Below are 20,820 nucleotides of genomic sequence, written 5' to 3'. Positions count from 1 at the left end.
CACAGCTCCCCAGCCACTCTTTATCCAACCTTGTGGAGTTTCACTCCACAAATTCACATTTCAGTGTTCAACAAAGGCTCAAGGGGACCCCTACACATATTTCTGGAATTGTTTCTGCTAGCTCTCTCCTCTCCAGAACTCTGCCACACAGCTGCCTCTGCCTCCTGCTTCCATCTTTGCCTCCATTTAGTGAGACTGCTGTGCACTGCCTGGGATCCTCCTCCCTACTCTGTGGTCCAGAAAGTAATGACAGGCAAAGAGCTGGGGTGATTGCAGGGCTTCCTTAGTTGTTTTTCTTCTCTTAAATATCAATGTCTTTCATGGACTATGGTCCAATGTCTAATAGAGTAATTTCATGTATTTTAATCCAGTTTTCTAGTTGTTTAAAGGAGGAGGATAAATCCAGTCCCTGTTACAACATTATGACCAGAGCAGAAGTCATGTTCAGTAGTTTTCACTGGAGGGATATAGCACACATGTAGGTGAAGTTGCCGCCATACAGAGACTGAACAGAGAAGGGATGCCTGGAAAAGCAAATCCTTAGGGGAAGGAGGAGACAAATCAAGATTTGAAAGTGGGGAGGTAGGATGGACAATCCCTTCTCTAAAACAAAATGAAGTAAAAACTGGTAAAAACCTAGGTATGGCTGGAGATCAAAAAACAGAAGAGGGCAGGAGGAGGGGACTTAGAAGGAGTGGACAGGCAGGCCAGTCTTCCTCCTCCTCACAACCCTGCACACTGAAACTGGAACACTCAGGAACTTGTATGTTGAGGAGATAGAAAACGTTCTTTTCCTTCTACATTTCTTAACATTATCATGGGACTTAGTAGCCTCCTGAGACAATTCACACTTAATTCACAGAAGAATATTAGGGTGCTTCTCTTAACTTCCTACATTTAACTCTGAACTGAGCTGGTACCTTGTCCTGATTATATGGACCTAATAGGCAACTGGCACCGATTCCCAAACTAAACACTGGGACATCTGGTATGTCAGCACAACACACACACACACACACACACACACACACACACACACACACACTTAAACAAAAAATGGACACAGAGATCCAGAAACATACATATTTATAATTTTGAATCTGGAACAAGAAATTTCATTCCTCAAATTAAATGCATCATTTTACTGAGGAGACAACCCAATCCCATAGATGGGGCCTTGATAGAATACCAACTTAAGATTTCCAAACCAGTCTTAGAGCAGTTGTAACAACGAATGCAAACCTTTGTGAGGCTGTCTCACTGCTTCCTAGGTCAACTATGTCCATTTTAGTTGTACTTAAACTTGTATTCAGTTCATTAAATGAAACCACAGTTTAGCCTTATCCATAGCCTTTATTTTTCCTCTGAGACTCATTTAAATTAATTTTCTATCTAACCTATCTTACAACTATGCTTGCTTGGCCTCACCCATGACACTCTTCCTTTCTATGTATACTGAAGCCCTCTTGAACAACACGTTGCCAAATTTCAGGGTCTGCTGCCTTCCTGGAAATGGATGGCAGTAACTAAACTGCCAACACCACCTCCTGGAACATGTAATGAGATATTGTCTCAGTAAACTCTTGGGTTCTGTGTAAGAATTGGACATCTGGTGAACTCTCTCTGAGCCAGTGTTCCATGGAAATAGTGGACGAGGCCTCAGAGTAAACACTGAACTTCTGTTGCCCCGTCTGCTGTCGTGAGCCTGGGGGAACTACAAACTCCAGATGCTTGATGGAAAGTAAGCTGCTCTTCAGTAAGTGTCTCTTGGGTTGCAGATTTTAGCTCACACAACTCAGATATGGAAAGGTTTTTTGTTTGCTTATTTTGTCCATAACAAAATAGACTGTCTGGCCTTTCTCCTGAGTTCACACCCAATGATCAGCAGGAGAAAATTAGGTGTCCAAGCTGGTTTAAAACTTAGTAGGATTCAGTCTCTCCTAAGATGGCATCTAGGGGTGTGTGTGTGGTGGGGGGCGGGGGGCGGAGCGGGGTAGGTGGGGAGGTTCAGTAGTGAGCCCTGTAGTTTGCACACACATTTTTTGGCTTGGGGGTAGGGGTAGTGAGCCCGGCAGCTTTGTGCTGATCCTGGAGTGGCCACTGGTTGAAATCCATTGCTCTGATCACTATCCACAACACCTACTGGCCTCTCATGCCGTATCTACACCTGGGTAAACTGTGGCCCTTTCTTCGGCTTGGGAAGTGCTCCCAGGGAGCATAAGACAACTGCCCTCACAGCCTTTGCTTCTCCTTGGCTCCTAATGGCTTAAGCTCTTAATGACCCCTTCCCTGGCTTCTGCTGTGTGGTCACCACATCTTATCACAGAGGGCACCCATGGACACACAGGTTTGAGAGTGCCCCAGGAGAATCAGGACATCCTGAGCAAATACTTCCATGTAACCTTGGCTGCCCCACATCAGTGATGGGACCTCTGCACTACAGTCTCCTCCCAGAATCTCAGACAGAAATCAAAGCTCTCGTTACCCACAACCCCCAAGAAAACAATTCTGGACACCCATCTGATCAATCCCCTCTTCTCCTTTCCTCTTATGCTTTTTCTTAGAATTCTCCAGGGATAGAAAGAAAAAGGCTTCCTTCCTCCACCACATTTCTCTTTTGTTTGCCCCCTTTTTAAGCAAAACTCTGGTCATTGATATATTGCAGGGGTGATAAAGGAATTCAGATAATTATTTCAAACCAGGTTATGATATTGCTGCAAAATCCCATTTTTGAGTGTTAAAGCTGAATATTACCTTCATTCTCTTTGTATTCCTTGTAACAAGCCATAATGGTCTCTTCTCTTTCACTCCACTATCCCAGTTGGATGGCTGTCACAAGCCAATGAGGCAAGAGTTTGCAAACTCCAAAAGACAAAAGAGAAAGTCCGTTAATAATGTGAAAAATGACACATATTTTAATGACTGTTTCTGATGCTACTTAGGGGGAGGAGGTAGATATCAGGGATGTAGAGAGGCTTGGCTCACTTTTGGGAAATGAGCTTCTAAGGATAATTAAAAGCACTTAGGGATCCTTGAGAGACCTGCCGGGTTACATGCCTGTAAGATCAATGGAAACATGTGCTCGTCTGTGGTTATGGCTAATAAATCCTATGCTGGAATTTTGCTTTGTTTTATAGGAACACTTTGGTCTTTTCACTTCCTTGGATGCCATCAATGTGACAGTGGTGACCATATTTCACTGGTCTAATTCCAGCTTCAGCAGCTGATTGGAGATCTGAGAACAAGACCAATCTGCATTCTTTCTCACTCACTAGGTACTCCACATGCAGGAGAAGATAACTGCAAGTGTGTGAGTCTTTCCAAAGCCTTTCTAAGTTGAAATTAGTCCATTCAGTCAATAAATATTTATCGGCCATCAACAAAATGAAAAGGCAACCTGCAGAATGGGAAAAAATACTCGCAAACCATCCATCTGATAAGGGGTTAATATTTAAAATATATAAAGAACTCATGCAACTGAATAGCAAAAGAAAAAAAACCAATTTGATTAAAATATGGGCAGAGGATCTGAACAGACATTTTTTCAAAGAAGACATACAGATGGCCAACAGGTACATGATAAGGTGCTCAATATTGCTAATCATCAGAGAAGTGCAAATCTAACCCACGAGATATCACCTCACCCCTGTCGGAATGGCTATTATCAAAAACACAAGAAATAACAAGTGTTAGTGGAAATGTAGAGAAAAAAGAATCATTGTGCACTACTGGTGGGAATGTAAATTGCTTCAACCGCTACGGAAAACAGTACGGAGGTTCTTTAAAGAATTAAAAATAGAACTACCAATGGTCCAACAATTCCACTTCTGGATGTTTATCTGAAGGAAACAAACAAACAAAACTAATCTGAAAAGGTCTATGCACCTTAATGTTCACTGCAGCATTATTTGCAATAGCTGAGACATGGAAGCAACCTAAGTGTTCATCAATGGAAGAATGGATAAAGAAAATGTGGTACATATGCATAATGTGAAATATTTTTCAGCCATAAAAGAAGAAGGAAATCCTGCTATTTGTGACAACGTGGATGGACTTGGAGGGCATTATGCTAAGTGAGGTAAGACAGACAGAGAAAGACAAATACTGAATGATCTCACTTATATGTGGAATTTAAAAAACAAAAACAAAAAGCCAACTCAGAGATACAGAGAACATATTAGTGGTTACCAGAGGCAGGCTGGGGCAGGGAGGGGTGGGGTGCAAAGCTGGTGAAGGAGGTCAAAAGGGACAAACTTCCAGTTATAAAATAAATAAGTCCTGGGATGTAATATACAGCATGGTGACTACAGTTAATAACACTGTATTGCATATCTGAAAGTTGTTGAGAGTAGACAAAAAATTTGTAACTGCGGGGTGATGGATGTTAACTAGATTTATTGTGGTGATCATTTTACAATACATATATAAATTGAATCATTATGTTGTACACCTGAAACTAATAGAATGTTCCATGTCAATTATATCTCAATAAAAATATTTGTTGAGTATTTTATTGATGGGGTATCCAAGAATATATTGTAGTAGAAAAAAGTAACCAGCGTGTTCGTCACATGGTGAATATTTAATTAATCCCCAAGCACACTGCCCATCATTTATTGAGGTTTTACTGTAATTATCATAAACACTTTTGGGCTCTAAAATGTTGGGCAGATGAACGTGCCATTGTGGAGGATGAAGTTTAAGGGGCAGAGCCATGACCAATGTGAGGATATTAGAGACGGGCATGGTTTGCTTTGAAAGAATTATGTAACATTATGTCCACCATACTTTTTTTTTGTTCCTTGTCATTTTCTAAAACATATCCTTGTGCACTTGATCATTTGATATTAGCCGCAAAGCACTGTGACTTCACTTTGTAGTAAGTCTGATTTAAAAAGCAGTCTATCTTACCCATCTCTGTAACTCAAAACATAATAGCAAATGCTAAGTGCTCAAACAATCTTTCTTTAATAAGTGATGAGTCCCCATTTTGTCCATGAGGAAAGTGATACTCACTGAAGTCCTAACTCGCCTCGCGTTGCACTGCTCAGGAGAGACTGCACCAGGACCAGATCACGCTAGCTCTCAAGGAAGAAGTTTCTGATAATCTGAGTTGCTCCGTAATTAAATCCAGTAATCTACTAGGTTCCCTTATTTGAGACAGGGTGCCCTTGGCCATTGAACATACTAGAACAGAAGTCAGAAAACACCTTTTAATGATACTTCCTGACCTTTGAGGGAAGCGTGACTAGCCACTTCTTTGTTGCTCCTGATCTTGGAGGGAAGAATGACCAGTTGCTCTCTGAGAGCCTTTCCTGCAATGAGATCCTATTTTGACCCTGAAGAGCTCTTGTTCTACACCAAAGCATTACATTTGCTAGCAACCTCTCAGATTCAGATCTTTAAACAGAAAATTGATTTAAGCTAATGTAAGAGGTACTCCCTTACGCAGGATAGGGCCTTAAATGCTGTTAATCTCTGTGGTTAAGTGAAGCACACTCTCTGTGCACTAAGGATAACCTGAAGGACAGTTTACTGCTGTCCCCTTCTTTCAGGAAGACCTGGAGGTGTTCCATTTACAAACTCTCATACGAGTACACGGCTCCCCAGTGCCCTATCTTTAACTACTGAAGATTTATTAAAGCAAAGCAATGCACTGCCAGACAGATATTATTAGAAACATTTTTATTTAAAGTCAGACAATAGAAAGATGTCACAGAAGAAAACTACAGAAACTTGCAACAACAGAATGCAACTTGGAAAAGTTTTTAGTAAATGAGAAGGGGAAAAAAAAGATATTCCTGATGTTACCAGGGGATTTGTTAGTCCTCGTGTAGAATAATTTATCAATTCAGCCAAGTACACCCTTTGCTGGTGTCTTTTGAACAGACAGTAGGTTAATAACGTAGCTCATCTACTAAAGTGGCATCCGTGAAAACCCTCCAAGTGAAACAGTCAAGGCAGCATCCCCACCCTCTGAGATGCGATGCGGGAGCCGAAGTAATTCACAGGAGGGAGTTAAAAACCCACCACTCCATACCGCACAGGTCTAATCTGGATCTCAGCCTACCTTACAGATGGTGCTTGTAAATCTGATAGAAAGTGGGCGACCAGGAATCTGGACACAACACCACCTCCTACCAAACACACAGACACATGACACCCTAGGACACAAGTGCCATCAATGCCCTTACCATGTGCAAGCACAGCAGCCCTAGACTAAAAGCAAAATGGCCTAGAACCCTGGCTTTATACTGAGCCCTTTCTGAATCCTTGGTGGAGGAGCACTGGGTTTACGGTAAGAAACATAAACTTTTTAAAAACTTTGGCAAGTAAGTATAGAGATGACTATTTCTTGATTGTCACTTTTAAAGGAAATTTCATTCTACTTCAGGAAAAGATATTCTCCTATCTTATGTGACGTCTCTCTCAAACATTTGGAGGGCAAATTCCTATAAAATATAGGTGGACTAAGACCTCTTATCTGCAATGCTAGTTAATTATTTTTCACCTTCTCTACTTAAAAAGCACATAAAATGTATAGTCTATCACGGACAACAAACCCCAAGATCTTGCTTGTAATGGAAGTTTGGGAAGAACATGACTAATTTTCAAAAATTGGGTCTGTGTGTATTTAACTCCTTTACAATAACCTATATATCACATCACTGACAAAATAATATTATCTAACACAAATTTCGCCATTCCTCTCAACCTTTAAAACCTCACAGAGGTATTAAAATCAGTAGAGTAATGAGCCAAGGAGCGTGGAGCCGGAGATTTTCTTCTAAAATGCCATAACAAGCTATATATTAACTTTTTTCTCATAAATTCTAAGTTTAAAAAACAAGAGATCCAATGATAAACCAAGCTACAAGATATTGTTCCAAGAACTCATAGTTGTTGGAAAAAACGGATTTCCTTTATGCTCACAACTGTAGCACATGACTGTTCTGTTCTAAAGGGTAAGGAAGGGTGTTTAAGGACAAGACACAAGACCCAGATTTAGAGTGCAATGCATGACCTGAAAGGGTAAGTTAATGGTCTTAGGATAAAATGCGATTGGAAATTCACTAGGTTAGGCATATCTTCATAATTTTGGTTGAATTTTGAGGAGAAAAGGAAGGGGGAAATTAGAGAAATATATTTTAACATAAAAACATAAGACTCTAGCATGGAGTTCTTTCAGATTACAGAAAGAACCCTTCATAGATCTATGGGGATAAATTACTGATCTATTCAAACTTCCACAATGAAGTAGTAAAATTATCTTGTAAGTCTGGAGGACTCATAGAATTACGAACTATTGTAGAAACATATAACTCCTAAGTAAAGCTGCCATAACCCTACTTTCACATTGTTTGGGTGGGAGGTGGGGAGGGGAGACAAAAAAAGAGAAGGTTGGTGCCCTGTGTCCACTGAAGGAGGTATAATTTATGATTGTACTCTTTCTAATACGATCATGGAATGGCTCTGTCGCATCTACTCTAACAGATGACAGCACCTGTAAAATCTAAACTTGGATGGACGTTGGGAACAAAGCACCCACGGTGTGTGTAGCACTAGGCTTGCTGCAATGGGAAAACAGAGAAGCAAGGAGACACATATGGGTTCTGCCTCCAAAAGCATAAAATACAGTTTAAAATGTGCTTTTTATTTCTTATTTTAAAATGAGAAATTCTAAATGTTATGTTGACATTAACTTAAAGTCCTTTCTTAGGTATGTGTCCTTTCCAAGAAAGGCAGGTTAATTTGGACTTTGTTACAACTGGCAGACGCTGCTAATAAATAACATACTCGAAAACATAACGCCAGCAATAATAGCGATTGGTAGCTACTGGCGCTGGTTCTGCAAATCACATAAGCTACTTCGGGAAGAGACATTACATAAACACCAAGTCCTAACACATAAGTGAGAAAAACAGCTTTAAACACTCAGACCCTGTTTGGTTACATTTTGTCAAAGCTTTAATTTCCTAAACTCAGCCTTATTTAAACTAATTAAGTTTACTAATGACCACTAAATTTTGAACATAACAGCATCAAGTGCTGCCAAACCATTTCTGAAAAGATAATTACAACCCTTCATTCTAGAAATTCACAGAAAGCCCAATATTGAAGGTTGCAGGCACCCTATCAGTGGACTGCTTGACTGCAGACCACCTCGCCGAGGTACAGCCTTTAGCACAGACAACCCCTCAGGTGTAGCCCTCAGCCCAGAAGGGTGAGCTCAGGAAGAACATCTCCACCGTAAGACTCTGTCCTGTGCAAATGGAAATACATTGACAAGCCCTCACGTCTAGATCCGTAGGAACTTCCGAACGTCAAGATGCCATTAACCAAAGGAAAATGTACCTTTATCAATATCAAGCAAATGGTCACTAAGAAAGACCTCAATGTCACATGCTTGCAGAAATATATATTAAGAGGTGGGAGTAAACATCCCTAGTGTTTCTAAAAGCCAACAGCCCTTATATTGACTGAGTTGGCCACTTCGCCCACAACACACGTGCTATGATTCAAGCAAATACGTCATACGACACTGACTATCAGAGGATTTTCACCCTCCATCAATATCCAACTTGCATAAAATGGGCAGAGCGGTCAGATCTTGAATAGACACTACAAGTCCATAGAGCTCTAAAATAGGAAAGTCCTGTGTTTTACTGATACACAAAATGTTTAAGGAAATTGCCAACTTGATGGGTTAATATTCTCTGAAACAACTTCTCAGGCAATTCTACTGTGTCTCAAATGTGTATCGTCTGAAACTTCATAGAACTGGTGCATCACACAAACCATATCATGTTATTTCGGAATGTGTACAACTTAATGCAAACCCAGTGGGAACGTAATGATTATGTTTGTGAAAGTCATAAAGCAATTTTATATTTACAAATATTTAAAAATGATAATTACTTCGCTCCTTACATCAAATCTGTAAACAGTCAAAATTATACCCATTTCACAGAAAATGAACTAGACATTAAGATAAAACACCTATAAATCAATTCAGAACAAGAATATGAATTCATTGTCATAAACCTCTAGCCCTCATAAGTTCTCCTTTCCTCCCTCTCTCTCTTCTAATTAATTCAGCAAGTAGCTTATACGAACACTCATACAGGATTTTTTTTTTACTAATCAACTATTCTTCTACTCTTAAAGTAAGTACGACTAGCAAGGAAAACTACTAAACTCCTACGGCAAGTTAAAAGACAAACAAACCTAAGCAAACATCATTTCATAATTAGGCTACTTTGGTTGCAACCTAATTCTGGGGTTTAGTGCATACGGCTGGGTAACACAGAGGGTCTGTACAGCAACAGACCTAACTGCTGAGGCAGAGTTTGAAATCACTCCAACATTTGGTTCATTTTCAAGATTCAGAAGGAGGTCCTAACTAGGAAACCTCCAGAGATAGGAGTTGGGAGCAAACTAAACAAGACATGGGAAAGTAGCTGCTCAATCTAAATTATGATCATCTGGATATCCCAACTCAACACCCTGACATATCCCACTCTATTCAACATCAAAGGGAACAGGTATAAAACTCTCACAAACCAGTATGAATAGTTAAGTCACATCTCAACCAATGAGTCTAGCAGACTCTTTAAAGAGATAGTTATTTCTGTTATCTGTAAATGTTTGGCTTCTAAGAATAGGGACATAATGTACTTTTCAATGTAATAGTGTAAATCAAATTAGATGGATTCTAAAAACACCAATTCACCTTACAAGGAGCTTATTAATTAGAGAGAATGGCTACTTATTAAATTTTGGTAAGAAAATGGGAAAAAAGGATATTAAGATAATCCAGGTTGATAGGATATAATAGAATATTCCCTAAAGTTATCTCAATTAAAAAGCATTACAAATAAAAAATCATTATTTTAAACATAAATAAAACATTTTCATAAAAAATATATTGTTAAATTTGAAGGTAAGTTCAAACTTTCTTGTAAAATAGCCTCCAGGCCACTAGCCGATGTAATAGGGGCTCAAGAATACTAAGTAAATGAACTTACTTAGTAAGTAAGTATTAATGGTTTTTAAACCTTACTTTTAAATTAATCTTTTAATATCTCTCTTAGTAAAAAGGATCTTCTGTTAAGAATCTGGAAAAAAATTTGGATTCCATTTTGATCTTTAACATCCAAATTATCTTTTTTTGTGTGATATTTTAAATGTAAACAGCATCACTTACAATAATTATAAAATCATGAATTAAAGATTTGCTAAAATTTTCAATTTAATTACTAAAATTCAGCAATTTTACTGATTTTATCCTGATAAAGGAATATTATTCTTAGGAATATAAATGTGTCTATATTTTTTTTTCTGTCAGTTTTATCCATTTTATTGACTTTTCAATTAACAATAAAGTTCGTTTGGATAGTAAGTCAGAAAATTCTTTCTATCATGGCTTTAAACTGCATTTTTTAACCCCAAAACATTATCCAGAACCACTTTAGGCTACAATGTAACCAAAGTATAAATAGTAGGAACTCACATTCCCTTGGACAACTGTCCTTCCACTTAGAACACAATGAACTTCTTAGGTAGGCAGGCAGAATTCTTGTTCACTTAACTGCAACCCCATTTAAGCACGGAATCAGGGCAAAAAAAGTAAAAAGTGAAGAAGGGAATAGAAAGGATATACATTAGTATTAAACCATACGCTATCTGAGTGTTAGGTTCCCACATAAATATTTTGCTGTATATTTTAAAAATCACTTCTCAAGGACTGATTTCCTCTACTTCCATTATCTTTTATAATGAAATACTCCTTTTCAAGTTACTTATTAGAGTTGTTACTAGCAAATACTGTCACATACCTCTAGTTCAAGATATTAATATATACACTTAGCCTGAAACTAAGTGTACTACTTAGTATTAGTTATAAATAATATATGTATAAAACAGGTAGGGTTGCCATTATTTATATACTGCAATAAATATACAAGAATGAGTACAAATTATTTTTCATAAAAATACAACCTCTAATCAATTCAGGAGGTTTCCAAACTATGACGACATTGAATACATTAAAACACCAGGCAGTCTCCTCTGTTATAGAATGCCAGTCAGGTGAGATCTGAAAGAGATTCTTTATTGGTAGCCATATACAGTTGACTATACCATCTCTGTGTTTTCTCGCTATTTAAGAAAAAATATAGAACCTGGACATTTAAAACATTATCAATGAAATAATCACCACAGACTCACTGGATCTTTTAAAATTTTGTTAAAAATTGCCAAAGTCATGATGAATACAATTATTGCAGCTACATCATTTGAAAAAGTAATATAAATTATGCTGCTAAAGACAAAAAACATCGAAACGCATAAACATCATAATGTAACACAGCAGTAACTCATAACTATTAATATGAAAAATTAAAAAGTTATGTTAGAGAACTCGGGAATTTTTCATTTTAGCAAAACATTCTATTTATATATCTCCAACTTCTATGATACAGTATACCATAAAATACTTTTAAAAGGTACAACATTCAAATGCTTCATTTACACAAATAATATTGCCAGTACTAATAAAAGTGATGCCCTTAAACATGAACTGCTCTGCTAATTATGATTTTAAAAATGTTTTACTTCATTTTACATTTTAGCTAGCAGTCAGCATTACATATTAATCAGTTCTGTGTTGACAAATAGGATCCTAGTCAAAATACTGTTTCTGAAAAGTAATGTACATTATATTGCTTGAAACTAATAACCATATAAAAGTGGTAATCATTTATCTAAACACTGATTATGAAAGACAACTGGCATATATTCAGGCAGAGTGTTGAGTTCATGATGGTTTATTTACAATAAAAGTACTTTTACTGAAGCTAACGTGATATATAGGTTTCTATGTCAATTACTACAGTCTCTTAAAATTATAAAAATATTATATAAAATACCACAGGCTTTAGAGGATATAACTTCATGTGGTTCTGATACTAGCAGCTGAAAAGTGTTTATAATTTAAAAATAAATAAACTATAGAGGTAAACCAGTTACAAAACAGCAGGGGACTGCAATAGTCACAAGAAGTGAAAAGAACTGCTTAATTACACAATAGCTAACAAAACGGTGAAGCAGTTGGATCAAAAGTTTTAAAAACCTCTTTCAGAGATTTGTCATCTGTTGCTCTACGAGGGTCATCATCTGGGGTGGGGCTCACCTGACCCGGCTGCTTTGACTGTCTTGGATCGCTGTACTGGGGTCTAATTAAGCCTGTTAATGCCTGAATCGGAAGACTGTGCACTGCTGGGACCTGAACGGTACCGGAACTCCCAAGAATATCTGCCTCTGGGTCAGCTGGCCCATCAACAAGGACGTCCACGTTTGGAGCGATTTTCTGTGGTAGGACTGCTTCTCCAGTAGGAGGCTCGTTTTTATCACTACTTTTTAAACCACCACTTTTTTTCTGGCTCTCTGCATTTTCTGTTGCTGGCTCTGATGCAGATGATGAACTATGCTCCCTAGGGTCATACAAACTAATAGCACTAAGGACTGAACCTGGAGTTCCCAGGGGAAGGCCAGCTGAAGATGAGAGTTTAGGGGCATATGGAGGCAAAGCCCCAGGACCAGAATTGCTAGATACTGCCCCTAAGGGCTGTGATGAACCAGAGTTTGATCTGGCTACATGAGGGGCACCCTTTGATGTATGTGAATCCTTCATAACTGCTTGATGAGACTCTGTACTATGCAGTCTGTGAAGTCTAGGATCAAAACTTTTTTGCAGCCTAGGGTCTCCTAACTTACTTCCTGAACTATGTGCGTCTCCAAATTGGTCTAGGTAGCCTTCTCTGTTTGCCGTGTTAATTTTGGCCTTGCCTGCTAGTTTTGCATCAGTGGGTACTGTGCTTTGACGAAGATCACTTTTTGTATTCCACAACCTACTGAGCCTCTGATCAGCTATAAGAGGGGGCAGAGGTAAATTGATTGAAGATACTGGGTCAGGTTTAGGTAAAGGGACTGGAAGTAAGTCTTCTGGAGCCCACACGATGTGTTTTGCAAAGTTGGGTTTGGTTAGGGTAATATCCATTTTAATGTGACTAAACTGTCTCAGTTGTGACCTTGGATCCTGGAGCATTATACCAGGGGAAGAATCCAAAGGTATTAAGAAAGCTTTTTCTCTCAGTTCTCTTTCTGTATCTTCATCGTCATCGTCTCCTCTTTTGTGTTTGACATTAGGGCCAGCATTTCCATGATGTAAATCAAACTTTGCTCCACCAACAGAAGAACCTACGTGACCACTTCCATTCCCTCTTAATTTCCTGGGATCCCACGCAAGTCTAAGATCCAGTGGGGTAGACTCAGAAGATTTTCTAACGTCTTGCCTTGAGATAGTCCTAAGTCTAGGGTCAACCACTTGGTTTCCTTTATTTTTCTCTTTAGCAAGTCTTGGATCAGTAGGAGTGCTGAGTTCTGTGGAAGGTTGTTGTTGACTCCTTAAAGTTTCTGTTTGTTTCTGCAATGTTTTCAGTATTGACTTGACACTGCTTCCTTCTTCCTCTTCACTACTGGAATACCAGTTAACAGTATCATCTAAATGCAGACAAAAACTATGGTAAAGAATGAAGCATTCATATTTGGCCTTAATTAAGATGAAAAAAACACATATACTATTTCTGAATAAGTGTAGTCTAACTTCAAGAAAATGCATCATAGAAATGACAGAGTTTCAACACTGGAACAAGATAAGATGTGGTATAACAATTAACAATTCAGTCACTATACTTTATAAAGAAAGAAGTATGATATTAGAACATGTGTAATGTCCTTCTAGTCAGAGAACAGTCTGAACCTTTCATTCCAACTGGTCAAAGGGAGCTCAGAAATGTGTGGTAAGACAGAGCTGGGGGAGAAGGGAAAACACTCTTGAAAAGGAATACCAAAATGTTTTGGCTCTCTTTAATTCATAGCTCTGGATTTAACTTCATAGCTTAATCCCTTAAACTTCATAGCTCTGGATTTATCAGGATAACAAGGGAGAGCTATAAAAAAAAATACCTGGAAAGAAAACAAAACACTAACAATGATGGTTAAGGAAGCAAAGGGAACCGAGCAAGTGTGGGCTCAGGTGGGGACTTTTCACTCATACTATATTTTTAGATGTTTGACCTGTGTGAATATATTAATTATTCAAACATTAAATTAAAAACAACAAAGAAAACTAACAGCCTAAAATTTATATACTTTAACTTTACGAGAACACTTTGGGCCTTACTCTTAAAGCCTATGTAACCCTAGTGTATTAGGCACAATGTTAAGATGCTTACCATCAGAGGTCTTCTCTCTAGTAGAGAAGGGAATAAAAACTGATGCTTCAGGAGGGCGAGTCTCCTTCCTCTCCATTAAAACACACACAGGTTATCTCTGAATTGGCCATATGTATATATGTGTATATATATATGTATATATATATGTATATATATATATACATATATATATACACATACACGAACATATGTACACATACTCATACGTATCCTAGAATATCTTGGATCAATAGAACAGCATATATATTCTCACTTTTACCTCATCTCACTGCTCACTAATGTGTTTCCACAACATCGAACTTTAGTGCTACACACTTAGTTTGAACAGAACAGTGCTGACAAAACAAGCACTCAGGAAAGCAATTATACTCCAATAAAGATGTTAAAAAAAAAATACGTAGAACAGATCCTTCCCTCACAGCCCTCAGAAGGAATCCACCCTGCCGACACCTAGATCTCAGACTCCTGGCCCCCACAACTGTGAGACAATAAATATCTGTTGTTTAAGCCAAAACCAAAACCAAAACAACAACAACAACAAAAACAAGCACTCGTATTTAGGGTGGGGATGTGGCTTAAAATAGTATATATCAATATTATATCACAATGGCAAAAAGTTTTACTCATATCTCGGTGTCTGAAAAAACTACTTCTAGACACCGGATCTCTTTTCTTTTTTTTTTCCTTTGACTTCCAGGAAGTCTAGAGCTAGACTTGTGATTCACTTTCAGCTGTTGTAGTTATTTTAAATATTTCTGTATAGGAGCTTCACTCCTCATAGAATTTGGTACTTGATCCAGATAGGTAAGACAATCCAAATCTGATCCAAATAGGTAAGATGCTATTTTATTTTCACTTTCATATCAATGTATTTTATAAGCAGTCTTAAATTCTTTTTGGAATAAGAATGAATATAGAGCAGAAAGAAAGTAGAACAGTAGAGAAAGGTCAGTGGAAAGCAGATATTAGACAGAAAATGATAGTTAAGAGGTTTCTATGAGCATTTTATCAAAGGACAAATAAAATTTATAAAGGCAATAAAATTTCTAACAATGAACAAAAACACAAAAAACCTAGCTGTTTAAGAAGTTTTCTGTATTCCGAGAAAACAAGCCTCATAAAACATTACCAATTTTATAGTATTATAGTATAAAATTTTATATCATGTAGAAAAGTTTTAATTTTCTTATCTATGAAAACATAAAGCTTTGTTACTTTAAAGAAAGATTACCATTAAAATGGCTGCGTATTAAAATTAGCACCTAAAAGAGTACACATAAATTTTACAGGAATTAACTTATTAGAAATTCCTCATTTCCCTGTCATGCTAAATAAATGAAGAGTTAATAACACCTTTTTTGAAAACATAACAATGTTTATATAATAGCTTGTAGCTACCTAGTGTTATCTAGTTTTACATAGTTATTCATAAATTTCATGGGGCTTTGTTTTTTGGCTGCACCTCGAGGTATGCAAAACTTCCCAGACCAGGGATCAAACCCGTCTCCCCTGCAGTGGAAGTGCAGTCTCTTAACCACTGGACTGCCAGGGAAGCCCTAAATTTCATGTTTAAGAGTGGCCAAACATCAATTTTGTAATTCATAAGAAGAACTGGGTGATTTAAAGTTCTCTGCCCTTAACTGAGTTAACTAATTGCTGTACACATATCAATATCAAAAATACTAAGGGAAACTTAGTGTCCCCACGTAGTCTTTTAAATTAAAAATAATATTCCTTAATAACATAGCAGAACCTGAAGTATACAGCCTCTGCCCATGAAAATCTAATAATCAAATAACTTTGAGCTTGAGTTACAGGTTAAAATTCCTGAACTGGAAGGTATCTTGTTCCTGTTTTATTTATTTTCTTTAAAAAAGAAAAAAGAAAAAAGGCATAATAGCAAGTCTGCTTGCCCAGGCCTCACACTCCAGCTTCAGTCTCTTTATTGCTTCAAATCAAACCCTTTGCAATTAACTACTAATGCATCAATGGCACTGGAAACTACAATCAATCCCAAGAAGATAGGAGCTATGAGATAAATTGGAAATAGAATAGATAGTTCACAGGAACTCCTTTTTCAAATTTTAACTTATTCAAGACCATTTCAGGAACTGAGTGATCCAAATAGGTAAGATGCTATCATACCACCTGACACACCTTCTTCCTTGCTTGGTGCCCTCTGAGGTTGGGTGCTGCCTGGTTCTTCATCTTCTTGGTATTTCTGAGTAAGTCTAACAAAAAGAGCTCTCTGCACTGCAGGGAGGAGACCTGGTGCAGGCAGGGGGCCATGGCCTGTCACATTACTGCTGCTGTCAGACCCACTCCCGCGGGTAGGTGAGTCTTGAACGATAGGAGGCTGATGCTGGGCAAATTCACCATGCCACGTCCCATCTACATACATAACACGGAAAGAGACACTGATTTAGCGTAAAACTCCACTAGACAAGTACCACTGTGAGTTGTAAGAAATTGAGTTACAGTAATATCACATTTGATTATCAGATTATTATGTGATTGTAAGCACTTTTCAAGGTTATCTAAAGGTCTATTGTTACAAATATTTGGTTAAATTTAAATCATATTTTAATGTTTCAATTTCATCACATTTTACGTTGCTTTATTTAAAACATGCATTCTTTCCATGCTTTTAAAGAAAAATAGGACTCCAGATATTTTAAATTAGAAATGAGTTATTTCAAAAGGTAAGCTTACCACCAGAGTTATTGGGTGGCTGAAAATTATGTACAGCATGCTGTGAATAGTAATTATCATAAAACTCAGCTGGGTTTTGTAAGGACTCATAATTGGTATTGAGCTGCATTTCACCAGGACTTTGCAGGTGTGATGAACCTGGAGAACAGTGATTCTCTCTAGGTACTTTCATCATGTGTTCTGGAAAGCCAGGGCAATGGTAAGCACCACTCATATTTGGTGGTGTCAAAGGTGTATCCGGTTGAACAAGTACTCCCGCTTGACTGTGAGGGCCTACAATTCCAGGTGGACCAGGCGGCAAAGGTGGGCTCTGCGGCATTGGTAGACCAGGAGGTCCTGCGCATGGATGATGTCCAGGGGAGCCTGGGTGCATCACAGGACTATTGTGTCCCTGAGACATATTAGGTCCGGGACCTGGACTTGACCCAGAACTATACATATGTTGAGTATGTGGGCTGCTTTCCTGAAATTGTGGTCCTGGTGGTGAGGCACTGTTATAAAATGCTGGTGGCCTGTAGACAAAAGAATAATATTTCTTAGTTCAAAGAAAAGAGGCAAACAAGAATGTTACATTTCTAAATAGATATTGGTTGAATGTTTTACAGTATCAGAAGAGAAAACTATATTTTTAAGAAGCAATTTATTCCATATTATCTATAAGTAGAAACACCAACATATGTACCTTGCCTTCATTTTAGCACACAAGTTTTCTAAATTGCTGCTTACTATCATCTGTTCTAAAACTTAATATTGATGTTTTCAAAAATATAGAAAAATACAAAGATAAATATGATTCATCTCTAATCCTATCACCCAGAGATAAACTTTTTGATTGGTTCTCTTCTAATCCTTTTTCTAGGTACACACAGACCTTTTTATAACAAAATTAGAATTATACTATATAAACGTACTGCTTGTATTATAATTTCTAATTGGTTATTGCTTGACATGAAAAGATTTTAGTTTTTGAATGTTGCTCTTCTTTCTGGGCATCTTACTAATTTAATTACAGTTGGGCCTCCATATCGGCAGGTTCTGCATCCACAGATTCAACCAACTGCAGATCGAAAATATTCAGATGAAAAAAATTGCAAAAAGTTCTGAAAGCAAAACTTGATTTGCTGTATGTACTCCAGCAACTATTTACATAGTATCTACATTGTATTTACAACTATTTACATAACATTTGCATTGTATTAGGTATTACAGATAATCCAGAGATTATTTAAAGTATACGGGAGTATGTATGAAGGTTATACGCAAATACTTCACCATTTTAATATAAAGGACTTGAGCATCTGTGGATTTTGGTATCCATGGAGCTCCTGTAACCAATCCTCCTGAGACACCCAGGAACAACTGTACAACTTCTAATAGTTTTGTCAGTGATTCCTTTGGGTTTACTAAGGGAAAATGCCCAAATAATGAGTCTGCCCCACCATTTCTAATCATATCTATTCTATCTTTCTCTTTTTGCATTGACTAGGATCTAATCTATAATATTTAGCCAAGCAGTGGACAGACTGTCTTCTTCTTGACTTTAATAGAAATACTTTTTTTATTTTTGCGGTAAGCAGGCCTCTCACTGTTGTGGCTTCTCCCGTTGCGAAGCACAGGCTCCGGACGCGCAGGCTCAGCTGCCATGGCTCATGGGCCCAGCCGCTCCGCGGCATGTGGGATCTTCCCGGACCGGGGCACGAACCCATGTCCCCTGCATCGGCAGGCGGACTCTCAACCACTGCGCCACCAGGGGAGCCCAATAGAAATACTTTTAATGGCTCATATTAACTGTGATATTTGCTACAGATTTCTTATTCCTCAATTGCTGAGATCTCATTGCTTCCCCGAGTCTTCAGGATTAAAAGAATAATCAACAATGGGACTTAGAGCCCAGGTGCACAGACCCTGGTGGATGGGAAACAGGACCGGAAAATGCAAACTTGGATGCAGCCTTATCCAGAGGTTTTCCTCTAACAGCCCAAGGAAAGACTTCTCTAAAAGAATGAATATGCTGGAGACATATTACCCACTATTTGAAGATGTTATCAGTGACAGTCCTGCCTCATAACAAGGTGGTAGGAATGCCAGTTCCATCCACCTGGCAGTGCCCTTCAGGATTAGTGTGTGGAGAGGTTTCTGAAGCTGTGTTAAGGATTCTGTACAGAAAAGCACTGATGGCATGGCAGGCAGCAGAGGGTGGGGCAAAAAGGAAGTGAGAAGCAGCAGTTGGGGTGCATGCCAGACATCTGCTACCTCTACCTAAGTTTAATTATATGATTGACATGGAATACAAGTTAGTTTCTTAATAAGAATTTTTAGGGGGAAAATGCAGCCATTTTTTGAAAAATTTAACTTACTTCTTCCCAATTTTATGTGCTAAATCCACAGTAGGTTTTACAACTATTTCAAAGAGAGATGGAATTTTCTTGAAATCATCAGAGAGATCTGTCTGAAAATCATCTTCGGGATCAGAAAAGGGAAAATGCTCTGGTGGGGTTGGCAGAAGCCCAACTCCTGGAGGCGGTTTGGGAAGAGGAGTTATGCCACGCTTTCTAAGTTCTTCTAACTCTCTTTCATCTTCATTTGTAGCTTCTTCTTCAGTATTCAACACCTAAAAATAATTGGCAAGGATTACTATTTCAAAACAAGCTTTCTTCCTCACATTTAAAACTGTGACGACTTGAGTAAACTAGTTTTGTCAATAGAAAAATACAATATTAAAGTTGAAATAGATCAGAGATAGCTAACTACTTTTTTATAAAGAATATGAGGTTCAAAGAGGTAAAGGATATTTCTTAAAGTAAATTAGCTTTTTTAGAGGTCAAATTTTGTGGTTACCAAGGTAGTGGGAGGAAGAACTGGATGAAGGTACTAAAAAGGTACAAACTTCGAGCTATAAGATAAATAAGTACTAGGGATGTAAAGTATAACATGGTAAATGTAATTAACAGTGCTGTATATTATATATAAAAGCTGTTAAGAGAGTAAATCCCAAGAGTTTTCATCACAAGGAAAAAAATCTTTTCTACTTCTTTAATTTTGTATCTATGTGAGATGATGGATGTTCACTAAATTTACTGTGATCATCATTTCAAGATGTATGTAAGTCAAATCATTATGTTGTACACCTTGAATTTATACAGTGCTGTATGCCAATTATATCTCAGTAAAATTGGAAAATAAATAAACTGTATTTGAACAGAAGCTCAACTGAGAGAAATAAAATTTATGAGGGACTGGTTCAAAAAATTAGGTTTTTTAATGGCAGAACAATGATAAGAACAAAAGATTCTGTTTTTTTTTAAGGTTAAGGCAATTGTATTACTTACTATCATTAATAAGTAAAGGATACTATAACAGGTGCCACTATTGAGCATTTACTATTTACTAGGAGTGGTATGAAGTGTTTCATATACATCACATAATTTAATCTTTTAAGAACAAAAGATTCTTAATTCTTAGTCCAATATTCCCGCTTTTCTAACACATTACATTAACAGAATAAAACATAAACTAACAAGTCCTTGATCTCTCAGCAGAGTTTTATAAACTATGACTTATAAAACATGATTCAAGTCAAATGAATCTGTAATCAAGGTACAAAAATATTACTCACTTTGTCCAAAAGTTTCTTTGTTTCTTTAGTGAGATCATCATGTGAAAATTTACAGTTGTCTCCTTGGTAACATTTTGCTCCACTATGATAGAACTTGCACGGAAATTCATGTAAATAAAAATATTAAGGAATAGACCACGTAAAATCAAACTCTCATACTTTTATACCCAAAAACATAACTGCTGAATCAATGAC

The 20,820-nt window shown here is 37.6% G+C and overlaps 1 protein-coding gene across 3 annotated transcripts in view; it reads right to left on the bottom strand.

Annotated features, from left to right (window-relative positions):
• Positions 1-11,092: 11,092 nt before the first annotated feature.
• Positions 11,093-20,820, bottom strand: part of ZC3H6 (zinc finger CCCH-type containing 6) — a 57,150-nt gene continuing 47,422 nt past the window's right edge. Inside the window, exons 8-12 of one of the 3 annotated variants that reach the window (XM_004276757.4) lie at positions 20,626-20,735; positions 19,367-19,620; positions 17,010-17,521; positions 16,455-16,688; positions 11,093-13,563 (exon numbers count right to left, since the gene is read on the bottom strand). In XM_004276757.4, the coding sequence (XP_004276805.1) occupies positions 12,092-13,563; positions 16,455-16,688; positions 17,010-17,521; positions 19,367-19,620; positions 20,626-20,735 (2,582 nt within the window). In that variant the 3' untranslated portion in view covers positions 11,093-12,091. Of the gene's footprint in view, positions 13,564-16,445; positions 16,689-17,009; positions 17,522-19,366; positions 19,621-20,625; positions 20,736-20,820 lie in introns of all 3 variants that reach the window. The other 2 variants (XM_033400006.2, XM_049695697.1) reach the window with 2 other exon arrangements.

The sequence above is a fragment of the Orcinus orca genome, chromosome 13, assembly GCF_937001465.1.
Source record: "Orcinus orca chromosome 13, mOrcOrc1.1, whole genome shotgun sequence".
Lineage (NCBI taxonomy): Eukaryota > Metazoa > Chordata > Mammalia > Artiodactyla > Delphinidae > Orcinus > Orcinus orca.
The sequence above is the reverse complement of the archived record's forward strand: the minus strand, read 5'-3'. Positions and strand labels throughout refer to the sequence as shown.